Below are 24,869 nucleotides of genomic sequence, written 5' to 3'. Positions count from 1 at the left end.
CCAGGGGAAGTGTTTGAATTATTTAAGTCATTATTTGTCATCTAATACCAATTGTTTAAGTTTATTTTAATCTTTTTTTGTTTGTTTTTTGGCACGCAAACTTTTAAATTCCTACCAATTCAATGTTACATCAGGTAAATGGACCAGTATCTGTGCATTTACCTTCACTTTGGTGCACATCTGTTCTGACATAATCTTTTTTGGAAAGTGACGGTATTTAGGAATTTGTGGCGTTTTATACCGTGATTTATTGTGAAAACAAGTAATCGTGACATACTCCACAGTTAAAAGAGAGGTTGTGATTAACCTGGAGCCCAAAGAGAGGAATTTTGTAAATTCTGAGAAACATAATTTCATTTTAGTTGAGTTTTGTTCAACAAACTGGGTCTAAGGGATGCATTCATTGGATTTTTGTGGTCAAAGATCATGAAGGTCAAGGTGACAGCGACCTCACAAAATGAGATTTAGGCCTTGTGTATCTCAACAAAGCACTTAAACTGATTGAATCTTGGGTGTGAAAGGTCATGGATGACCTCACAAAACAGGCCTTGGGCCTTGTGACACAATATTTCTTAGATACCTTGAGTATATTTCTACAAATGGTACAAACCCTCAGTTGTACTCTTAACACAAGAAATGGATTTGCACATGCACCGTGCATCTTAGTCAGTGTGCTTTGACTGTTAAAATAGAGACCCACAATCACACACACACACACACCCAGATGGTTAATATTTAATATGACTGGATAAACAGAGGTGTAACCTGATACTGGTCTGGGCGATTCTTCTGGGCGAAACTACATCAGTTCATCTTATATTTTTAACACATGAAGCATTAGAACAGGGTTTCAATGGGAGGACTTTTTAACTTTGAATGTTATTCTCATTTTACGGCCTTAATGTGGTGGCATTTGGACGTCACTGCACTGTGTGTGTAGCGGCACCGGCCATCTGTCATTCAGCTCTTTTACTCTCATTCATACTGAGTCTTATCTTCAGCCGTTTTTAATCATATGGTTATTATTTCTCTCAAGTCTTGGAATCAGTGATTTGCAAACTACGGATCCTGGAAACAGAGAGAATGACTGTGACACTATAGACTCATCAGCCATAACACTATGAGCACTTACAGGTGAATAACAGTGATTATCTGATTTTAAAGGCAGCTGTCAGTGAGTGGGGTATATTAAGCAGCAAGTGAACATTTAGTCAGTAATGCTGCGTTCCAGAAAACTCAGAACTCATGATTTTCTGACCTCCTACTTGAATAACCGCACTGGAACACCACCTAATGTCAGAGCTCCCACTCGGGAAACTTGGAGAAAAAATCTCCCCCGACTTCTTGAGAATCAGTTGTCTGACATTACACAACAATGGCGGCAGCCGTGCAGAACCACACCGTCAATGGTAAAACACTGATTTAAATAAAATTTTAATGCAAAAATAAGATAAAACATTATAAAATATACAATAATTATTTAAGTTTACAGATGACCTACTGATGTTGTGGAACACAGCGTTGTTATTTCTCTTTGCCCTTTGTCATGTTTTAATGCCTTACATGAATCGATTTGAAAGCAATGTTTGTCCTGGTCGGCCAGGTTATTTGGTTATTCTGGCGTGGAGCACTTTGAAGACGGAAATCAAAGTTTTCAACTGGGAAATTCAGAGTTCTGAGTTGTCTGGAACGTAGCATAAAATAAAGTGTTGGAAGAAAACTGGGAAGTGTAAGAATCTGTAAACTGTAAGACAATTTGATGACAATAGTCACGTTTCCATCAGCGTGTTTAGATGCACATCTAGATGTATCGCATCGGAAAATTATGATGGAAACGCCGTAATTCAAACTAAGATCCCCTGATTCGCACAAACTGAAATATGCTCGCTATGGCCGGGTTTTGGTTGATTCGAAAGGGATGGAAACAGCCGTATTCGAATTAAGTGTGACGTAGCGCACTTTCACCCCAACTGCTCCCGTGTTTGCAGTTCACTCACAAGACAACATCAGGGTTTTCGCTACATGTAATTGATTGTGATGCACCGCCACGGCAAAATAAAAGCCCCCACACCTTCAGAATGATGTTTTTTTTCTTTTATATGTTAAAACAATGTAAAGCAGGGTTTCCACTACCAGTTACCATTACTTTGCACCCCTTTTCACTGCACAGGTCGTCAGTTCCTCCTCAGTAAAAAGAAACTTATCTGTCTGTGGTGGCCACGACTCTCTCTCTCTCACACACGCACTTACACACACACGACACAGGTACATGGACAGGTCGCGTTGGGACGGTAATAAACATGTGCGCTAAATTGCGCTAATGTGTTCAATGTGACGGGGGGGGGGGGGGTTATCAACATGGACAAGGTCCGTACTGTTAATGGAAACACACAGGATTCAAATTTCTTTTAATGCGCATTTCCCAGTAATTCGATTAACTTTGGATGGAAACATGGCTAATGTCTCTGAAACTACAGGTCTTGTTGGCTGTTGCTGGTGTGCAGAGGTTAGCACCTGATAGAGAGGTGGTGATGACTTCTCAGTGATCTGGAAAAGGGATGGCACCAGGATGCAAGAGGACAAGCCAGTTGAGGCACAATGAGGCTTTGGGCAACGTTCTGCTACTATTCTCGGGTCCCACCGTTCATGTGGATGTTACCTCAACATCCACTTACCTAAACACTGATGCAGACCCAAGTCCACTCCTTCATGGAAACGGTATTCCCTAACGTCAGTGGGCCTTTTCAGCAGCATAATGGCTCAGGAATGCTTTGAGTAACACAACGAATTCAAGATGTTGACTTGGCCTCTGAATTCTCAGGAACTCAATCCAAGCAAGCGTCTGTGGGATGTGCTGGTCAGACCCCTGAAGGCCCACCCCCCAACTTACAGGACTCAAAGGACCTGCTGCCAACACCACAGCACACCTTGACCTTCAGGTCAGAGTGGTTTTTGCGGCTAAAAGGAGACCTAGACAACATTAGGCAGGTGGCTGGTTGCTGAAGATGTGACTGAAACGTGTAAGCTTACCTTATATGCAGCTTCCCTCATGAACTGCTTTGCAGGCATTTTCCAGATGGCAGGAACCGTGATCACCCATCTCACATCGTTGTTGTCAAAATCACCGCCTGTCTGGTCACTCAGCTCCTGTGGGGTGAGCAGACAGACCGGCTTCAGATTGGTACAAACACTTCTTTTAATCAGGGGCTACAGAACTTCAGAATATCAACTAAAATATAGGAACATATAGTGCATGCATAATAGCAGTGCTGACACAGGTTTGTTACCTTCAGGGCTTGCTCCTTAAAGAAGGCCAATGCATATGCAAAGATGTCCAGAGCTTTCACTCGCTTCCCATTGGCTGCGTGGAGGTCTGTGTCGATGGACAGATTCTGATTGCACAATTAGAAAACACTGAGGTTAGAAATGAATAAGAACAAAACAACATGATTCATATGGTGGGGTGTATCTGACACACAGCAGATGTGTGACGCTGCTCAGTAAACTTCTATTTGCCAGATAAAGATTCCTAATGGTTTTGGTGACGCCTGACCTTTCCTCTACTCCCATCAGCTCTTGAGTGTTCCTGGTTTTATTTTGTTTTGTTCTTATTGTCAACTTTGTGTTAGAGGGCTTTCACACCTACATTGCTTGGTCTGGACTTAAAGACTTTTCCATTTGATCCAAACCAAATCTACATGTATGAAAGCGCCTTTGGACCATGGTCTGGACCAAAGACCCAAAATTTGGTCTGACCAAAAGAGGTGGTCTCCGTCCAGACCAAACTAAACCATGGTTTGGACCTTTGAACCTTTAAAGGAGCAATAATTTGCCCCTTTTACACAAATTAAAATTGTTCTCAGGTGTCTTAATGACATGCCTGTGACATGCTTTGGTCAAAATCCCCCAAGGATCAAACATCACAGCTCTTTTCATCCTCTCAAAACAGCCCTGTTCAGAACGACTGGTTTCAGTGCCTGTCCCTTTAAATGCAAATGAGCCACTGCTTGCCCCGCCCCTTCTACTGGGACCAGTACTCACAAGTAAGGGTGCTATTATGCAAGTTCAAAAACTAACGACATTATTGGAAGACATTAGAGGGAACAACTCATAAAAACACATGGATTTCAACCTCTAGAGCCTGAAAATTACAGATTTATTTGGTTAATTGTCACATGTTGGTGTACACACAACTCGCAGCACAGATTGCAGACGTCCTCCTTTCCTGCCGGTGATGACAAAGCCTCTGCATGATGAGGAAGTTCACCCGAATCGGAACTATGCTTGTATATTAGTGTTGTCGCTGCTGGTAGCAATACCATAACATTATAATTATCTTTGCCACGGTGCAAACTTGTTAATTCATTTTCCCAGATGGCTACTTTGCTAACGAGCTAATTTGAGGACAGCTTTGGTGGTGCAACTACATCATATGCACACCTGTTTATAAACCAATCATGTCATGTGTAGGGAGATGCAGCATACATAGATATGAGGACAGGAAGTCAATATGTCACAGGTCTTTGGTGCGTTGCATTAATGCAGAGTGAAACCAGAACCAACCGGATCAAATGGAGCAGAAACACCGACACTGGTGAGAACTGCAGTGTGTGTGTGTGTGTGTGTGAGACAGAAGACTTCAGAGTATTAGCTGGGTCAATTTACACTTATATGACATTATTTCTTGTCATGGAGGAACAGCATTGACATTACATTATATAGGTAATATCTGACCTACAACTGTATTCAAACAAAGCCTTGTACTGCTGTTGGCTTGTGTCTAATTAAACACCAGAGCAGACATGATTATTCAGATCATGTCCTGCAGTGCATTATGGGAAGTAATGCGCAGAAATGCACCTGATTTGACAACAAATACAAAGAGTGGACAAAGTGCTGCTGACGGTGTGTGTGTGTGTATTCACTGTGTGCATCTATGTCCTTACTGCAGTGGTGTGGAGCTTCATTTTGAATTTCTCCAGGTAGAGCCAGTGTTTGGACTCGCTGGGGTCCAGGTCGTGGTAGAAGTCACGAGCTGCGTAGCCGAAACTGTGGAACTTCCTGTCTGGAGTCAGCAGGATTGTGGTGGGAGTCTTCTGATTGGAGACACCAGGGTCTCCGCCCTCCCAGCGCCTACGAGGAGACAAGTCAGTCAGCCACACAAGACACAAGACAACAACACAAGAGAAGATCAGCCACGTGAAGCAGCTTCCAGAAAGTTCCTGAGTGAGTGAAACAAAACACATTCAGAGAGTCTAATGAAGCAACAGTAACTCCTGAATGTGCAGTTGTAAATTTGGAGTCACATTTCTACTGTTAACATAGAGAGAGAGAGAGGAACAGCTGACAGAAGAACAAGAAGATGATGTGGAGACATGTTGTATTTTACTGTGAAGAAGGGGGACCAAAACAACTTAAAGGAATAAATACAGGGGCGGGTCCAGAGTATTTTCTGGTGGGGGGCACAGGGGGTAACAAGAGTGAATTTGGGGGGGGGCACCCAAAAGTAACAAAATGATCGCTGTCTTGAATATTTATATTGTACAGTTACACACTGTTTACAGTCTTGTCTTGTCTATGTCTTCATTTTGCTTTTATTGGCCACACTGAATCTTTCACATTGTAAGGAAGATGCCTATGACATTTTCATTTTCCACTTTTTATTTTAATTTATTAAAATTATAGTCAATCAATAATCAACTCTATCTTGCAAATAGGAAGTCTTAGCAGAACACAAAAAAATCTCACAGTGAACAGAAATATCTTATCCTCTTAGCCAGTAGTTAGAGAGCTCAACTTTTCTTTATTTACTAGACAGAGTTAATTGATTCAGAGCTTTAGTCAGAAGTTAATGCTTGTAGCTCTGTACAGGGACAGTGATTGACCACAAGTCAATGACCATTGGGGAGCACACAGGGTGGCCAATCAGATTGCAGGGGGGGCGGGTGCCTGGCTTCGTCATATAACGGGCAATGAAACACAAAACTGTACACACAACTGTATTTCTCTTGCCTGGTCTCCTTGTGTTATTCATGCTTGTAAAGCCTCAGCTCTCAGCACTCAGCACAATCATGTATTGACATAATTTTTTCCAGGACAATCTGGGCTTTCAGAAAATGTATTCTGTAGTGATGTCATATGAATGTAGAAAAGGCTATATGATAAGAAAAAGAAAGGGAAATTCAAAAATAGAAAATACATTTCACACATTTGTTGGAAACACACAGAAAAGTATTATAAACTTCTCTTTAGACACTATATAACTGTTGAGGTCTTGGGGATTAGAGGGAAAATAATAAGGGCTCTAACTATGATACAAAAAATATTATTTACATTATTCATAAAACTGCCCACTCTCCTGGCATGAAAACAGTGTGAGTCTGCAACGAGGCAGAGACACATGACATTGTATTCAAAGGCTTTTTTGTCTTGTTTCCTGCACTTCCATATGATAGGATCCCATGTCTTGGTCTTAGCTTGTGTGAAATGCGTAAATGGTAATCTACACATTATTTATTGGAATTGCCAGCTGATTTTAAGTTAATTGAGATCATATAAGGCAACAGAGCAACCATCTGGATGTAAATAAACACTCCTTTGCACAACGTGTGAAGGCACACAGGTCTCCTGTAGGACTTTGGCCCATCCTGTGATGGGACAGGAGTCTCCTATTGAACACAGATCCTTGTAAAGGCTGAAGTGTCCCAGTTTCAATAAAAAAATAATGACATCGCTATCATTCGGTGTTCTGGAGATAGACGCGAAAGAGTAAAACAATATCCCCGCCATTGTATAAGATGGCACCGACCTCAGAGGGTTAAGAAAACACATGTACCTATTAAAATAAAAACAACAATGATAAAATCATGGCACTGCAACAGTTGAAGATCACAAATGTTTCCCATTTGGAGTGAGTGAGGGGGGGGGGGGGGGGGCTGCCCTGGGGAGACAAGAGTGTATCAGAGTGAACATACGTCCAGTCACAGTGGACAGAACCAACAGTGATTTAGGACTCCTCTGCTGTTTGGAAAAATAAAAAGAACATTTTGTATAAACTTCCTTTTAGACTGACAGGGGCTTCAGGTCAAGGCAGGGCAGCTGACCCCTGCTGTTCGAGGGGCCTGTGGAGCCTCCGACGTGGCCCTCCAGGGGCCATTTAGCAGTTACTTGTTAATTTGATCTTTTCTTCTGCCTTTTCCAGGAAGCTTTGATCTGCCATCAAATAAACACTGGGCCAGGTTTGGTGTCCTGGTCACACAGACAAACAACTTACAGCTGTGAGAGAGGAACAAGGGAGCAGTCCTGAGGGAGTGAGGGAGTGGGGGATGGGTTCCACTTCTCTATGTAACAGTCTCATTGACTTGAAAATACAAACGACTCGTCTGTGAGACGCTTTAAGTGACTTACTACTATGTCACATTCAGCACTTCCATGAGGTTCAAATGCATCGGCCCATCAGCTCTGTGAGAACAGCCATCGGAACTCAGCCTGAATGGTAATTTGTGGTAATTGTGCCAGAAGAGTATTCCTGAACAAATGGAGGTCAGCTATTATTAGGGTCTCAGCTTAGAGGGTCAGGGTTAAAGTGAGAGTCTGCCCCGACTCTAAGCAGAATTCAACCAGCTGCACCGACTCTGCTCGGGAGCCTGGAACATGCTGTTGAAGGCAAAATGGTTCGAAACCCCTCGCTGCCACATGCAGCTAAATTTAGCGATATCTCTGTTCCTTAAGGAGAAATGCATGATGGGAATGTAGAGGTCGTGTCACGGAGAGTATCTGATGTGTGAATTAATTTAGGACATGTGGTAGAAATTGGATGAAACAGCTTTTAGCTAATGAGCATAGTGGGTAGAGACTGCTGTTTGATCCAGTCCAGAAACCGCTGCCTTCAGGTTTCTCTTGTTTCAGTGTGTGTGTGTGTGTGTGTTTCTAAGAGTTCCTGTCTTTTTGGCATTGTACAGAAATCTAACTGTAGCAGCTTCTGCACAACATGCTGTAGATATAAAATGCATTCATTTTCTTACTGTCTTATCTCTGTATTGCGTCTGTTTTATCCTGTTTACTTTAGATTCTGTTTCTATTCTTATTGAATATATTTTCCCTTGTGTGACTTTTCTTCTGTGCTGCTGTCAAACTTAAAGGTCATAGCAACAACAACTTCACTTTGTCATCAAAATGATGAATTTTTCTAAAACAATACATCGTCTAGAGGGGTGCAGAATAAAAGTATTAATTTTACTGAAAAAAAAGTATAGTATAGAAATAATTGTTTTATAAATTTTGACGGGTCCAAAATATATAAATATTTACATCTGGTCACGTTGGCAACATCGGCATGAAATGATCTCTGTACCAACAGCATTAGTAGGTTGATGTCACGTGAGGTGGAGCTCAGGGGGGGGGGCAGATCCTGATAGCTCTGTGGAGAAAATGGCATTGTGCTAATGCTAATGCTAACTAACGGTCAGCCGTTACTGTAACGTTTCCTGTGCAGGCGTGATGCTGCGGGTTTGTCAGGTTCGTCTGCAGGTGAGTTAGTGTGAATTGATTCAGATGTGTTTTCCATACGGTTAGCGTTAGCTTAGCTTTAGCTACTAGCCGATCCCTATAGGCGTACCTGGCAACCAGTACCAAAAGGTTGGAGCGAGAGCAGGTGAGGGTGAGTATGACACCTACTGGCCGGGTGGAATTAAACTTGTAGCTAACCTCTCTAAGGTTCCTCTACAAGGCAGAGTCTTTGGGAGGTGCTTGGGCCAATATCCTCACTACCATCATCATTTTCAAATAGCACGTTAACAAAAACAATCTCTGTCCAGTCAAACACACCTGAAAACAGACACATACAGCAGGAATAATTTAGAGTGGGCATTTAAAAGCCAGTGGAAGCATGTTGTGTTCTCTGTAGTTGATTAGCCATTCAATCAGTCACAGCAGTAACACTTGTAGTTCATTATCATGATGTATTCACATTTGCTAGTTGAGGCTGATGAGATCTAATCAGGAAGCAACCACGGCTGTTTACCTCATTATTCACAAAGGCCTCGGTCTCTGTGTCCTACACAACCCTGGAGTTTTCAGACTAATACAGGGTCAGGAGCAGGAGGAGGAAATGTATAGATGAGTTTCAGAATAAAATTGTGGCAATGTTAATGTAGGGTAGGTAATGTAGAGTGGGGGAGATATTCAAGGTACGACACAGTGATGTTGATTTTGACATGCAAGTAAACACACTGATAGTAAGGAGAAAAAAAAGCTGTTTGTTGCCCTGGTAACATGGCTCTATTGCACAGTACACGGTGATGACAGTTCCTGACAGAAAAGCACGGTGGTTGTGTGCAGACTTTAAAGGTTTACTAGAGGTTTGTGTTTGCTTGAATGTGTTTGACTATACAGCTTTAGCTTGTACATGTAGGGCTGCACATTAATCTCCAGATTGATTCTTTAAAGTCCTCATTTTGTATTATAAGTAGGTATTTATTTGTGTGTTTTGTTATTCTATGCACATTTCCACGGCTTTTTGCAGGGGACAATAAAGGTTTTCTGAATTCTGAAACATTATGTTTGATAAAAGATCAAACAAAAGTCACCTCATTAAAATTAAATGAAAAAAAAAAATCCAAATAAAAATTGAGTGCGTGAGGTTTTTTTTTGTCTTATCTTGCAGCCCTGGACATATGGATTACACCATTATGAAATGTGTGTGTTTTAACTCTAATGCCAGGAATGTGAAGCATCTCACACAAGCTGGTGGACTGGAACACCTGTCAGTGTGTGGTGTTGTTAATCCCTGTGGAGCCTGGTACTGAGGGAGGCAGAGCTGACCTGAGGCTTCTAATCCTGCTTCTTCTCACTGGCTACAGCCAAGCTCAGCGATCTCAGCACAACACAGATCAACGCTTCATTTAACCATAATATCATATTATATTTTGAACAGTGTTGGGAACGTTACTTTGAAAAAGTAATTAGTTATAGTTACTAGTTACTTTCCCATAAAAGTAACTGAGTTAGTAACAGAGTTACTACATGACACAAGTAATTAATCACAAGGAAAGTAACTTTTGCATTATTGTTTTATAAAATGCTCAAATATGTTAAATGACTTGGCTTCCCTCCCTAACCCCCATTTATCTAACTACTGCACAAACCAACTCACTCAGTATTCATCCACACAGACAGGCTCCACGACGCACTGTACCACTACGCCTCTTCCACACGCCGCTGATCTAAACAGCTGATAGGCGGAGTGATACGGTGCGTCATGTAGCCTGCACTGAGTGAGTACTAGTGAGTTGGTTAGTTCCAGATAAACGGCTTTTTCCGACCAGTTGATGAACTGAAAATAATGTGTATACAGTATAATGTCCTAGACTTAAATGGGTGTATTGTTTTCTGATGGGACTTCTTGAGTCAAGTAACTCTTGTAAATGTTATTGTCATAACAGTGGTGTAACGGGGAAAACAGTAACTTTTGATTACTCGTTACTAAAAAAAGTAGCACCGTTAGTAATGCCGTTATTTTTAACTGTCGTTATTCCCATCACTGATTTTGAATAATATCAACATGATCTCCAAATCTCTTTTTATATAAGAAAAATGTAAAATGTCAGAGAAGAACTGACAATAATTGACCCCAACACATAAAGAAACACATGATCATTTCAAAAATATCTCATGAATCAATTTTAAATTGATCCTCAATTTTAAAAAAAATCCTTAAAGGTTGTTTGGGATATAATTCATATTTATCTCATAAGAGGTGTAGTGCTGATTGTTTAAGTCCTGGAGCACTGTCATGACATGCGCCTGAAGGCAATTGAGGCTTATGGCTCATTTTTAAGGTTATGTAACTTCTGTTCCTATGGTGACAAGTTGGCTGACTCCTGCTGGGCATGCACTATCCAGAAACTGGAAGCACAGTGCAACACCCACAATACACCTTTGATGTTTTGTTGCACCTTTCCATGGTGGTGCATAAATGACGCCCACACCAGCAGGCTGCCTGGCAGGGCCCGCTGCTCTCCGTTTGTGCTAAATTCAATTCACAAAAATGTCGACCAAGAGCACAAAGAAGAATTTCACACTGTAGAGGCTCAAGTGCTGCTCTCAACACCTCAGCAGATAATGGATTAGTGTCAGTAGTGGGACATGAAATGTATTAAGCTGGCACCGCAAAGTCATTATAGAGTCATACAGTCATCAACATGCAAAGGAAATCATCTGACAAAGCAACAAATGACTCAAAGCAATAATCCTGTTTGTTTTATTCATTTACTGGCATTAAGCTGATTGAGCCATTTCTACTGCCAGTGGAGTTTGTCTTTCTGTTCAGACTGAGGACACACACAACTGCAAGGAGTGACATCATCACATGCAGTTAAGGAGCACACACACAAAACAGTGAAGAGAAAGTGAGTGGCTATCTGTCAGTGTCGTCCCTCATCCCGGCTCACCTCATGGTGTGGATACACTCCGGCTCCTTGGTGAAGGCGTACGCATAACCGCTGGATGTCGTGCCAAAGTCAATGGCAACCACCACCACGAAAGACGGCTGTGTCTCCACCTGGTCTGTGTCAGTCTGCTACGGACAGAGGACACAGTTTGACAGGATCGGAACATGAGATCAGATAGCAGATTCTCTGTTTTATAATCTGTCACAGGCTCTCAGATCTTCTACTGTCAGGTTTTTCCACAAACACATGAAAACAGGCACAGAAGCTTTTTTCTTTTCTTTTTTTAAAATGTATTCTCCGAATTTATTTCATGGTGCTCTTTATTTTTTTCATTATAGAACACTCCCAGCATCTCTTTTTTTGTGTAGCTATATTTTTGGGGCTTTTTTCGCCTTCAAAGGGATACGCCAACATTTTTTTTTCGTGTCTTGCCTCACTCCCGAGTCCATGACAAGCAGATAGACACCATCCTTTCGACTGTGCATGCAGTAACAAGGGAGAGCTGGCGCACCGCTAATTAGCTTAGCTCAAACACTGGAAGTGTATAGGTAGTGTTAGCCTGCCTCCTACCTGAGCCAAAATCAGCAGTCAGAAGCTGATTTCATTTTAGCTCTAAACTCTGTAAATATATCACTTTATCGACATTTCAAACATTTTTAGGCGAGAAAGTAGCTGTTTAGATCAGCAGTGTGTCGCTAATTTGTCTAAATACCAGCTGTTTACAATTTTGTTCGGACGAATTTGGCGCTACTCAAGCTAGCTGTTGTGACCAACGCACTTTACATACAGAAAACCATGAGGATAGAATTTGTGCTTTTACTTTGAAATAGGAAGCTAACCTACCCTCGATGTAGCTAGCTTGAACCAAAATAAACCGTCTTTGCTTGAACCCTCCGTTTTGACCGATATCGTCCCGTTACCGGCATTTGACCGCTCAAGATGCCTTACCGGAGAGTTTTGTCAGCTCTAAGACGGTTTCTGTTGCTGATGACTTTAGGTAGGAGGCAGGCTAACACTACCTATGCACTTCCAGCGTTTGAGCTAAGCTAATTACAGGCGATACGGGCTCTCCCTTGTTACTGCCCGCACAGTCGAAAGGATGGTGTCTATCTGCTTGTCATGGACTCGGGAGTGAGGCAAGACACGAAAGAAAAATGTTGGCGTATCCCTTTAATTGACAGCACAGTCGAGAGAGAGACAGGAAATGGGAAGCAGAGAGAGGGGGAATGACATGCAGCAAAGGGCTGCCTGAGTCGAGATTCGATACAGGGCCGGCTGCAGCGAGGACTATATCCTCTGCATATGGGGCGCCTCCTCTACCAACTGAGCTAAACTATGCCCCATGAGCATCTCTTGAATCAAAAGTCCCTGTTAAGAACTAGTAAATGTAGGCTATTATTCCTATTTTTATCATTTGACCAATCATTATTATTATCTCTCTCACACAAATATCCTTGTCTTATATCTGTGGGGACTGACATAATGCATTAACTATAAGCCGTATTACACAGGACAGTTTTAAGCCTGATTAAATGTAATGGCTGTCTCCAGAACCAGAACTGAAAGGCTCTTTAAATCACTGTTACTGACGGTCAAAGGAACAAAGCTGACTGTCTGTCACTCTGTTTGTGATGCTGAACAGAATCCTGGCCTTGTTCTTGTTTTCCTCCGCTAATGATGAATAATAGGAAGTTCTGGCTTTTTTGTATGTTTAATGGACTCTGTTTCCAATCCGCTCATTTGGAAAATTTTCCAGGTATGAACACAAAAGCAAGCATAAAGAGAAAAATCCAACGAGATCATAGAGCTGCTCAATTAGAGCAAAAAATGATCAATATTCAGATTACAATTACTTAACATGATGACTTACTGACACAACAAATTTACTGAACTGAAAATGATAATAGAAAATAAAATCTGATTAATTGTGTGTGTGCGTGTGTCCAACACACACAGGAACAAACACTGAGGTCATATCTACAAGAGAGAGGAAGAGGAAACTAGGAGCAGACGTATAAACAGTGAGCAGCCTGGCTCTGCTTCATCACACTACAGAGGGAGAAGAACTGACTCTGCTGTAGATAAAATATAATACCTGGAAGTAGTGACACAGTCCATCACTAACTAGAGAGAGAAATGACTACCGTTAAAAACTAGAGAATTCTCCCCCGACAGAGGATCAAACACGTCCTGTACCCAATGAAAGACAGAACAGCCACAGACTAACAATAGCACAGAAATGAGAGAGCTGACTCACCTGAATGTGTGAAGGAGACAGTGGAGTGATCCCAGGGTCACCCATGCTCTTTGCTGGAGAAGGATTTGCCATCGAATCTGTAGAGGAAGAAACAAAAACACGTTCAGTTCAGCATCACTCACTGGCTTTGATTCTGGTGTGTGTAGGCTGAGGTTAGGTCCAACACAATGAACATGCTGTGTAGTGCAAACAAAACCAAGTAGTCACCAAAGTTTAGTCAATGACATGTTAATTTTTATACTGTATATATATGCAATTTAAAGAGGAACTATGTAAGTCTGGTTGCTTTTCCACTGTTTTGCCAACCCTCCTCCCGGCCATGTGCATTTGTTTACAAGAAAGCCGGCAAGAAAGCAATCAATAGAGTGGTAGATAACGGTATATATTATATACAATGTTACAACGTGTTTGTGTAGTCTTATCGGTCATAAACAAGAGATTACGGCTTATGGGGCGCGTTTATGTCGCGGTGTGCAGAGACAAGAACAGGGACACCGGGACGGCAGCCCCGATCTGGCAAAGTTGTTTTTCAGTCAAAAGAAGCAATAAGTGACAGGCATGTGGAAGGCATTCTCCCTCATAACAAGTTAGGACATTTATTAAACCATCATAATTAGTCCAAAGCTGTTAAATTAAGGTAAAAATGTAGCATACTTGTTCCGCTTTTATTAAAGCTATTATAATACAAGGACAACCTAAGGACACAGTACAATACAAGACATTAGAGTTAATGGCCAGTTAATCTATAAATATCAATCACCACAGGTCATTAAGACAAAGCTATGGTAATGACCGTGTTTTAGCATATCATGTAGACAGTCAATGAAGTTAAGATAGCTCTTTGATAGAAGGTTTTTTAAGAAGAGTTTTTAACAAATTGATTCTGAGATCACTCTGTCAGACCTCTGTCCCGTGACCTTGCACTACAAACTGGTTTGGATGCAACTAAGAGGCCATGGAGAGCTACAGAACATACTGGGAGCCAGTGCACTGAGGTTACTTTACTTCTCTGGGTCTCATTGAAAGAGTTGGAGCTGATTCATAGATTTTTGGTTGACCCAAATGAAGAGGATGTTGCAGTAGTCGAGATGAGAGGAGAATAAATGGAGTCAAAAACCTGTGTCTGTAAAAGACTAAAGAGTGAGGAGCTCAGATCTACAGAGGGATAGAGCTGCTGCTCCTTCATCTTGAGGTGGTTTAGGTATGTGGTTAATATGGGTTACTGGTTAATGGAGGATTCCAACTCCAGAAATGTTCATAAAGCTTTCATTTCACAGTGAGTTTCTGCAAGTCCATTTGTTGTGTTAGCCTACTTTAATCAACAGTTCATATAACACGTTTCTCTACTGAGAAGAAGCAAAGCAGTAAGTGACCATTACTCATGTTGTATAAGGAGCAAGTGTAGCTGGATGACCAGCTCTAGTTACTGTTGATGTTTGAGAAACATCTGGCTAATAGATTGAACTCTTATCTAGTTGTACAGTACTTTCCTATACTCACAACATTCACAAATTCAAAGTTCAAAGTCAAAGTGATATCTTCATCTCGTCTTTATTTAACCAAAACCCCCCAAAATATAAATTTTATTACTAATATTGGCTGAAACCAGGGAACATGTGACCTTTTAGTTTAAAAAACGATTCAATCAGTTCTGAAAATAGATGCCGGCTGTGAAGGAAGCTGATCGATCAAGTGGCTGGACACGTTCCTGAGCCTCAGTTTGCTCCCTGAAGCTGAGCGGAGGTTTTTATCATGAGCTTTCTGGATGGTATCTAAAAGAGAGCGACAACACTTTGGAGCTATTGTGGGTGTGTGACCTAGAACTGGACCCTGGACGCTAAACGACTCCAGAGGTTCTGTCCCTGAGCTCTGGGGAAGAAGAGGCAGCCGGTAAAAACGCCTCCTCTCCTCTCCTGTTGAAAAGCTGCAGACTGACGATGTCCACTCAATTCAAACAGCAGAAAACATCTGTCACACCTGTCTTTAAACCACAATAACACTTGAATTGAATTGGAGATTATCGCTCCATTTGCCACCATCATTTTCATTAGTCTGGCTGAATAGTGTTCAGAGAGAGCCTTCTTTGAATCCACACAATAATAATACTCCCTCGACGTATTTTAAGTGTCTGGCAGAATTGTCTCGCGACGGGACATCATGTTATCCATCCTATTTTTCCGCTTCACTCATCCTTTTTTCTCGTCCACCCCTACGGAGTGGATGAGTGGTCTGAAGACCCATAATACACTTTGCCAGGCAATTACGGTGCAGAATTACAGACCACCTGTGGCTAGACCTCATCTCACCACCATGCAGCCCGTCTTTCCACGGCCCCAGTAGCCCACTCTCAAAATCACCTTTACAACCTTGACTTTTTATTCCCCACAATGGCCATAAAAATCAAATCACGATTACAGAAGTAAAGTGATTGCTCTTGTTGTAAATAGTATCTCAAGTGCTGTATTACTGCGCTTTGGGTAAGCCATTTTTATCTGCTCTCTGAACAGGCAGCAATGTGCGGTGAACGACGACTTTCAACTCCATACAGAAAGCACAGAGAGAGACAGGGATGAACTTATACAAATCAATACTGTGTACGCTGCTTATGCTGCAGCTCATTTACTGTATGTCACATGCATTTCAGTCAGTTATGGAAAGCTGTGGGATTCACCTGAAATTCCTCAACAAGACACAGAGACACAGCATGGCCCCTACCGTCTTTTAAGAACCAAGTAGATGATGGTGATAATGATTAACTCATCAGGTTATGAGTAGGGGTGCAAAATTCCGGGAATTTTCAAAGTTGGACACTTTCCATGGGAATTAACGGGAATATATGGGAATTAACAGGAATATATGGAAATAAACGGGAATAAATCCGAAATTTGGTTGGCCCTTAAAAAATAATTAGTAATATTTTACTCAACATTCATGTTTTTGTTGTTCAGTAACATAATTGATTGTTCATACAAGAATTTAAACTTGATAAAGTTCTACTCACAAATAAATCTGTTGAAATGTCATGTTTTTTAATTATATTATTTTGCATGGATGTCTGCTTATGACAAAACAAAATTTACATTTATGTTTGGATATGATACAGTTTGTTTAAATTACCCCCAATTTCCAGTTAATTCCCATAAATTCCCAATAATTCCTATAAATTCCCATAATTCCCATGGGAAGTTTCCAATTTGGAATATTTCCCAAATTCCCCAGCTTAACTTCCCATGGAAAGTTTCTGGAAATTTAACAGAAATTTACTGGACATTTTCCACCCCTTTGCAACCCTAGTTATGAGTTTGTTACAATAGAAGTCACAACAAAGTTCCAGTTCAACTCATTATTTTGAGAGTTTTCCAGAAGGGGAGAATTGATTTGCTGATCTGGTCAATGTAAATTTCTTGCAAGGGTGCTCAATTTAAAGTGGAACTATGCAAGATTTTCATCTCAACTATGCTACATTTTTACATTAAACAGCTTTGGAGTAATACTGTGGTTAAATCAATCAATGACTTGTAACTAGTTCCAGGGAGAATGGAGGCTCTCCACCTTCCACCTAAAGTCTCTTGGCTGAAAACCAACCTTGTAAGATCAGAGCCTCCGACCCAGTGTCCCAGCTCTCGTCTCTGCAGCACCACCACACAAACGCACCTCGTAACCCGTAATCTCTTGTTTATGACAGATAAGACTACACAAGCATACACATGGTAACGTATAGGCTATGATAAGTAAGGGATAATGTATAGTTCTGAGGTTGTTATGGAGAAATAAACCCCGACAGGTTGTATGGAGCTTATTACACAGTTTACGAGTAAAATAATTAATTTGAAACATAATGTTGATCAAAATACGACTTTCATCGATTTTCAATTGCATCATTTAGCGAATGTGCAAGACTGGTCACATCTGCTGTTTTGCTGAGCCTCCTGGTCGTGCATTTGAAGCCTTTGATAATCAATCTGTGGATTGATGGATCACCATACACATGTTGCGATGTGTGTATTGTGTGTAGTCGTATCTGTCATAAACAAGAGATTACGGGGTGCGTTTGTGTGTTGGTGGCACCGAGACAAGAGGAGAGCTGTGACACCGGTTCAGAGGCTCTGATCGCAGGTTTGGTTTCCAGCCAGGATGTGGAAGGAGCCTCCACTCTCCCTGTAACAAGTTACAAGTCATTTATCTAACATCACTAATAGTCCGAAGCTGTTTAATGACGGTAAAAATGAAACATAAGGTAAATATCCTGCATAGTTTCTCTTTTCTGTGCTGCACTGATCAGAGTGGTGTCCCTAGCAACGGTCTGTTATACTTGACGACGGGCATAATACAGATATAACAGACCGTAGAACGCAGTGATGGACCAATCAGAGAGCAGCATTCAGAACAAATGCACATGGCTGAGAGGAGGGTTAGAGACACAGAGGAGGAGAGACCAGACTTCCATAGTTCCCCTTTAAGTTTCAGACTTGGCTGTTCAGTAACATGTTAACAAGCCGAGTCTGACTAATCTATGAGCAGCACCTAAAATAAAAGTTATTCTTCTACAGTCAGTTATTTGACTATGAATTATCAGACCATGAACATGAGTAGCCAGTCTATCAGTGACCTTATTTTTTGTATGCAGTTATTTTTGAAAGGCTGTATTCAACACAGCTTTCTTCATGGAAGCATGAACCCCAAGAGTGCATACAGATTCTGACCAGGTCACTATTCAAACATTTCACAACAGGCAAACGTGTTAAAACGCTATTATCAGTATTTAGAGTCATCTTTGACATGAGTTCTTGAGTCCAGGACTTCTAGGCTACAACACACTGAGCTCCGGTAGGAAAAAATTAAACATCACAGCAACATAGGAAGAAAGAGAGAGAGAGAGAGATCGGTAAAGGGAGTAAGAGAAACAAAAGGGAAAGAGGCGCAGTTGACCAGGCCACACAGCCCATAATGGTCCCCTCATCACTGCTGCTCATTCAGTTTTGTTGTTTCCCATCATGTCGGCGGGAACCAGATCAAACACTTGTCGTACTGAACGACAGCCAATGAGGACACGTGTTAGAAAAACCCAAGTGAGAGAGAGAGGGGGAAAGAGAGAAAGAGAGCGCTGGCGGCTTCACCACAAATCCCACAGTGAGAGCAAAAGTCTGATCAGAGAGAAAAAAGCTGAAGGAACTGTGAACAAAATGCTATATTATCAAAAGACTACAAGTATAGCAAGTGTTTCGGGCAACCAATCATATCTCAGCACAATCTCAACCAGTCAGTCTCAGCCACACGTTCTCCCCTCGCTTGCAACTCATGGTAGAGCCCCCTCCACATCCACCTCCAGTCTTCATATGCAAATCAAGGTCCAGTTCAGTCCACAGTCCACAACAAGAACAAGAATAAAGTAGTTCCTAGCTACAAGAAAGAATCCAACATTTAGGACTCAATGAGCAGTTCTAGAAAAACAACTGAATACAATGCAAGCTGAACAGCAGTAATGCCACTTGTGTTTTCTGACACATTCTGTGGTTGGTGCTCATCATCAGAGAGTCTGTAACTGATCTGTGTGGAGCATTTAGACTGTAACATCAGAAAACTGTGTGAACCATACCATACTCCAGATGGTTTTTGGGGGGCCAGTCATATAGTCCGAGTTCCCGACCAATTTTTTCAACACAAACACATATGAATGCTCAGTCAGTGTGTGGTGGGAGCACAAGTTAGCGTGACAGTGTTAGCTTCTCATTTGGAAATTCATTATATCATTATAAAGGGGATAAATTATGGAAATATCACTTTTTGAAGTCCCACTCCCGCGACCCTTTTCGGCCATTTTAAAACCAGCTCATTAGCCATGCACATTAGCAATGCACCTCTGGGGGGTGGGCGGAGACTGCGCTGTTTTGCACCCGCCAGCCACCTCCTCGCACCCCACCCCCCGGTTGCTGACAGCTGGACATTGTACAATTACAGATTCAGCGTGTTTAGCGTAAAACTCCACACTGGGATTCGATCCCAGACTGGAACATAGTCCTTGCTTACAGTGCAAGCTGCTCTACCAGGTGAGCTATACTTGCTATACCATGACAGTTACACCGAGCTGTGAACACTTTCACCTCTGAGCCAGATGCAGAGCGGGGCGGGAGCTTGTAGCACTAGTGCCCTCCCCTGGAGCTGTGACACCCTCAACTCCAGTCTCCCTGAAACTGCCAGTTTGAGTCTGCCATTGGTTCACAGCAGTTTGAAGGCAGAAAAACTCAGAAATGCAATTTTGCACTTCCTTTTCTGCTGATATGTCCTCTAGAAAAATGCCACAGGAACATGTGAAAAGCTCAAAAAACAAGATTTTCACGGGAGTGGGTCTTTAACATATATTTAGGTGTTTGTTTTGCCTTCAGGTCCCCAAAATGCGAGAATTTACAAAAGAAATCTGTAATTTTCAGGCTCCCGAGATTCAAATCCATGTGGTTTATGAGCTGCTCCCTCAGTTGTCTTCCAGTGATGTAACTAGTTTTTGGATTTGCATAACCCTACCTGTACTGGTACCAGCAGAAGGGGCGGGGCAAGCAGTGGTTCATTTGCATTTAAAGGGACAGGCACTGAAACCAGCCGTTCTGAACAGGGCTGTTTTGAGAGAATGAAAAGAGCTGTGATGTTTGATCCTTGGGGTATTTTGACCGAAGCATGTCACAGACATGTCTTTAAGACACCTGGGAACTATTTTAATTTGTGGAAAAGGGGCAGAATATGTCTCCTTTAAGGAAAGTCACTTGTTTTCCCATCATAAGAAAACTATATTTAAGAGCTTGAATGGGTGTAGTGGGAGGGGGAACCAGGGTCCTGACACCATCCACATAGAAGAGACTGATGAGTATATTAAACAGGAAATGTTGCATTTCTTTGAATGGTCTGCTCCACTCACGTTGTCATCACAGTGTTTACTCTGCAGCTGAGAGGGATGTGTAGACAGCACTGACTTCCTGTTGGCCTCACATTCCATTTATTCCCCAAACGCCAGTTACCCAAAGGCATGAGCCACAGTCACGCATTGTTCAACAGACTTACATGAATAAATTTGCCAATTCTTACACTTTCTAGTACATTATTTGGTCCTCAGATCTGCTGAACTCAGGTCAGTCTGACTGAGGCTGAGGAGAAAACACAGGTTTTAACACCACTACATGCAGACTTATTTTCATCCTGATCCACATCATTCTGATTGAAGATTTCATGTCAACTGCTTACATGTGACATCTTTAAATCTGATGTGGTTCACTGAGTAACTGTGTATATTGCATAAAGACAGAAAAGAGACGTTTTAACATTGAGATTACAAACACCTGCCTCAGATATACAGATGTGCTCATACACGTGCAGCCCATAATGTGCCACACATGTGGACTGCACATGGATGAACATGGAAGTGTGAGACCAGAGAAGATCTAAGATAAGATGTAGAAGACATGCAGAAGTCTGTGGTTACTGAGTCAGTATTGAATGATGGATTTGGTCTCTTATACTTTTAATGAGCTGCTTTGGTGATAGAGATGTTAATGAGGGAAACAGGGACCAGATACTCCATGTTTCAACTTTCTGATCATTAGTCCAGATTTGTCAACAAACAGAATTATAAATTAAAAATGTTTGTTTGGTTTTGTGGCGAGCATAACACACCACACACAGTAAAAACAAAAAAGGGACAATATGGAAATGATAGAAAGATGTAAGACATAAAACGCTGCAGTCAGTTTTTCTATAATTACTCTGAACTGTATCTATTTTAAATGTTTTAAACATGTTCATAAATTATTAAACCTTCAAAGGATTATGGGATGTCTTGACTGACAGTGGCAGTCTGTGTCTGAACACAGTGGTGTCTAAGACACAGAGATAGACTGTTACCTACAGTATCAGAGGAGGGGCCTCATTAAATTCACTGCAGAAAAACTCAGAGGCACAAACAAAAAAATCAACTATCAAAGAGCCACATTCATGAGGCGGAGGAGAATGTGCTGTTTTCTTCTCCCCATCTGAGCTTCTATTCATTCAGACCATGCAGAGAGAGAGACCCACCCCTCTCCACAGGCCACTGCATCCACTTGGCCGTTAGCCCAGGCACACAGAGAAACAGCATGACAATAGCTGAAGCCACCGCACACACACACACTCACGCACACACACTGACTCAAAACTGAAGCTTGCACAGATCTGCACAAACACACACAATAATATACAGTGATGTGGGATTTTGAGGATGGATGCCAATGTATTTTAGAATGAGGCTGCTGCTAGCTGCAGACACTCAGTGGCTTTATAATCATTTACACAGCAAACATTCCTCACCATTGTTATGGTGGATAAAGCCTCTGGGACATTCACAGTCTATCAGTAACCACTTACCTGTTATAAAATATTCAACACATCATAGGTGGATGGCACCAGCCTCACACAGCAGACTATAATTTAACTACAGTTAATGGAAATTCCATCCAGTGCTGTGTATCAGAATGGACAATCGTCCTTCATATTGACAAACCTGAAAACAGACATGGACTACTCTGCAACTGATCAGTTGTAAATCTCTCTCTGAATGAGGAACAGCAGAACCAGTTAGCCTTGAATGCAACATTCATCTCATGAACAACTGGTATCATAAATAAATGCAATATAATGTCCAGCATATGTCCCTTTATCAAGAGTGATTTCACCATGTATGTCAACTTTGAGTGGATGTATAGGCAGAGGAGCATCTCTGAGCACACAACAAGACCATACAAGGGGCCATTCCTGTCAACGAAGAGCCAGAATCTGAGGTTTCAATTTACATGATGGGCTGGAAGATTGGAAAACTGTCTCAATTTCTGCTGCATCGTTTGAGGGGATGGGTCAAAAACGACATGAAACCATGGAACCATCCTAACTTGTATCAACTGATCAGGCTGCTGCTGGTGTAATGATGTGGGGAATATTTTCTTGGCACTGTTTGGGGCCCTATGTACCAATAAAGCATTGTTTAAATGGCACAGCCTACCTGAGTATTGTTGCTGACCATGTACAACCTCTATGACCACAGTGTACCTCATCCTATAAAGGCTCCCAATGGGTTTGCTCAACGGCCTCCACAGTAATCACCTGGGAATCCCAAAGCATTCCCAGGCCAGAAAGAAGACATAATCCCTTCCGCAAATTCTGAGCCTGCTCCAGGGCCTCCTCCCTGTTGGACATCCCTGGAAGACCTCCAAAAGGAGGCGCCCCAGGGAGATCCTTATTAGATACCCAAACCACCTCAACTGGCTCATCTCCACGAGTTCTACTCTGAGCTCTCTCCGGATGTCTGAGCTCCCGACTCACAAAGTTGATCATTGACCTACAGTGCTCTGGTACAAAGTACAATGATGACATACCTTATGATTGTTTGGTCTAACTACAACTAGCACAAAAGTCCTAGAACAAAGCCAATTGTTTGGTGCACAAGTACACACAAAAGTCACCTTCCTCTGTGACCCTTAGCCAACTGGAGACGACCGTCTTGTTCCGGAGGAGGGAGGTGGGAGGACTCCAACATCACAGTGTTTCTAAGTCTCCACACTACCCAACCAGTGCCTGCCACCCTGGGCAACTCCAGAAATGGAGAGTCCAGCCCTGCTCCAGGAGCATTGTTCCACAGACCTACAAACTCTGGAGTAGTGAAAAAGGTGACAACATACAAAACTAAAACCCACTTCATTCACTTCTACTACCCAGGTTGACTGACTGTAGCCAAAAGGTGAATAGTCTGCAGGTGTAAGATACTGTGCATAGAGGCCAGCCCACCTCCCACACCAGTTCATGCTTCTTTCCTATCAGACAGGTGACATTCCATGTCCTAATGTGTTACCATGAATCCCATACGTTATATTATATTCTTATATTCTGTCATTTTAACACAAATTAAATATGTTCAAATATTTCATATATGTTACTGCAAAATGCACATACATTACATCTGCATATGGGGTAGCAAAGACAACAAGGTCAGTAGCCATTGTATTTCATAATCATGTTGTATTCATGGCTGGTCAAGGCTGATGGGAGCCAATCGGGGAGCGACCTTGGGTGTCTACAGTACATCATCATTTCTAAAGGTCCTAATTTCTATTGTGCAGACTACAACGCAACTCCAAAAACTTTGAACTACAATGGGTCCAGCAGAGTTTCCAAAAGTCCAAATGTTTTAGGAGTTGGAAACTATGTTCATCGTGTGGATGGGAAGAGGAAATGTATGTGGAGTGTTTTTGTGGAGGTTCAGTAAAGAACAGAAAATATAACAGAAACATCTGTTCATCTAACCCTTACCCTAATCCCAAAAGCCATTGGTTTGCATACATAGTTTTCACAAGCACTTCAGGTGCATAGTTCTAACCCATTATTTATGTTTTACATATATCTACAATGTTATACTGGGGTTTACGAGCCTCGGGGAGGGAGAGACATGTCCCCTGTCGGACATCATGGGTTGTTGATTTTGTTCAACGTTAATTACAAGTTGATTTACAGATGGAGAGTCAATGATGCTGCTGGGGTCAGCACCAGGTGGTCCCAGTTCCTTCTGAATGGCCTCTTTGATAAATTCTCAGGACCTGGTTGTCCTGGTCAACATAAATGGAGTGGTAAGATGTTGGTACTTGCTGTGCCTTGATGTAAGTTCATGACACGTCTGTTTGACTAATCAAGATTTATCACTGCCGGTGATCCCAGAGGGGGGTGAACAGTGCAATCAAAAGGAGGTACTTATTTACACAGATCTTTTTAAATGAGCTCTTTCCTCATCGCTCCTGCCAACAACCTTAAAACTGTCATCAAATTTCTCCATCTAATTTGCCAGATTCTCATTTCAACAAAGAAACAAGGAGTTTTGTATAAAACAATGAGCACAGATGCCTGACACAAAGACAGAATGAAAATGGTTCCTGCAGAGGGGAGAGCGTTTTAGTCCCACTGAGGAAATGCCTTAACGCTCCGCTGAACAATGGTTTTCCTTCCTGCTGTCTGCTATGGAAAAACCGATAACAAGCAAAGCTCAACTAGAACAGAGCCCTATTACTGAGAACAATTCTCTTCAACCAGACTAGACAAAAATAGATCACTATTGTGCTGATATTCACTTCAACACATTGTCGTAGTAGTAATTGTTGTAG

General features: G+C 41.8%; 1 protein-coding gene across 1 annotated transcript in view; it reads right to left on the bottom strand.

The window, feature by feature from the left end:
* Window positions 1-24,869, bottom strand: part of hspa12a (heat shock protein 12A) — a 50,147-nt gene that overhangs the window by 18,176 nt on the left and 7,102 nt on the right. Inside the window, exons 2-6 of the mRNA XM_083988470.1 lie at window positions 13,708-13,784; window positions 11,451-11,575; window positions 4,947-5,133; window positions 3,288-3,392; window positions 3,031-3,147 (exon numbers count right to left, since the gene is read on the bottom strand). Coding sequence (XP_083844596.1) covers window positions 3,031-3,147; window positions 3,288-3,392; window positions 4,947-5,133; window positions 11,451-11,575; window positions 13,708-13,784 — 611 coding nt within the window. The remainder of the gene's footprint in view (window positions 1-3,030; window positions 3,148-3,287; window positions 3,393-4,946; window positions 5,134-11,450; window positions 11,576-13,707; window positions 13,785-24,869) is intronic.

This window comes from Trachurus trachurus (genome assembly GCF_905171665.1).
Source record: "Trachurus trachurus genome assembly, chromosome: 15".
NCBI classification, from domain to species: Eukaryota; Metazoa; Chordata; class Actinopteri; order Carangiformes; family Carangidae; genus Trachurus; species Trachurus trachurus.
Note: the sequence above shows the minus strand (reverse complement) of the source record. Positions and strands in the feature narration are given on the sequence as shown.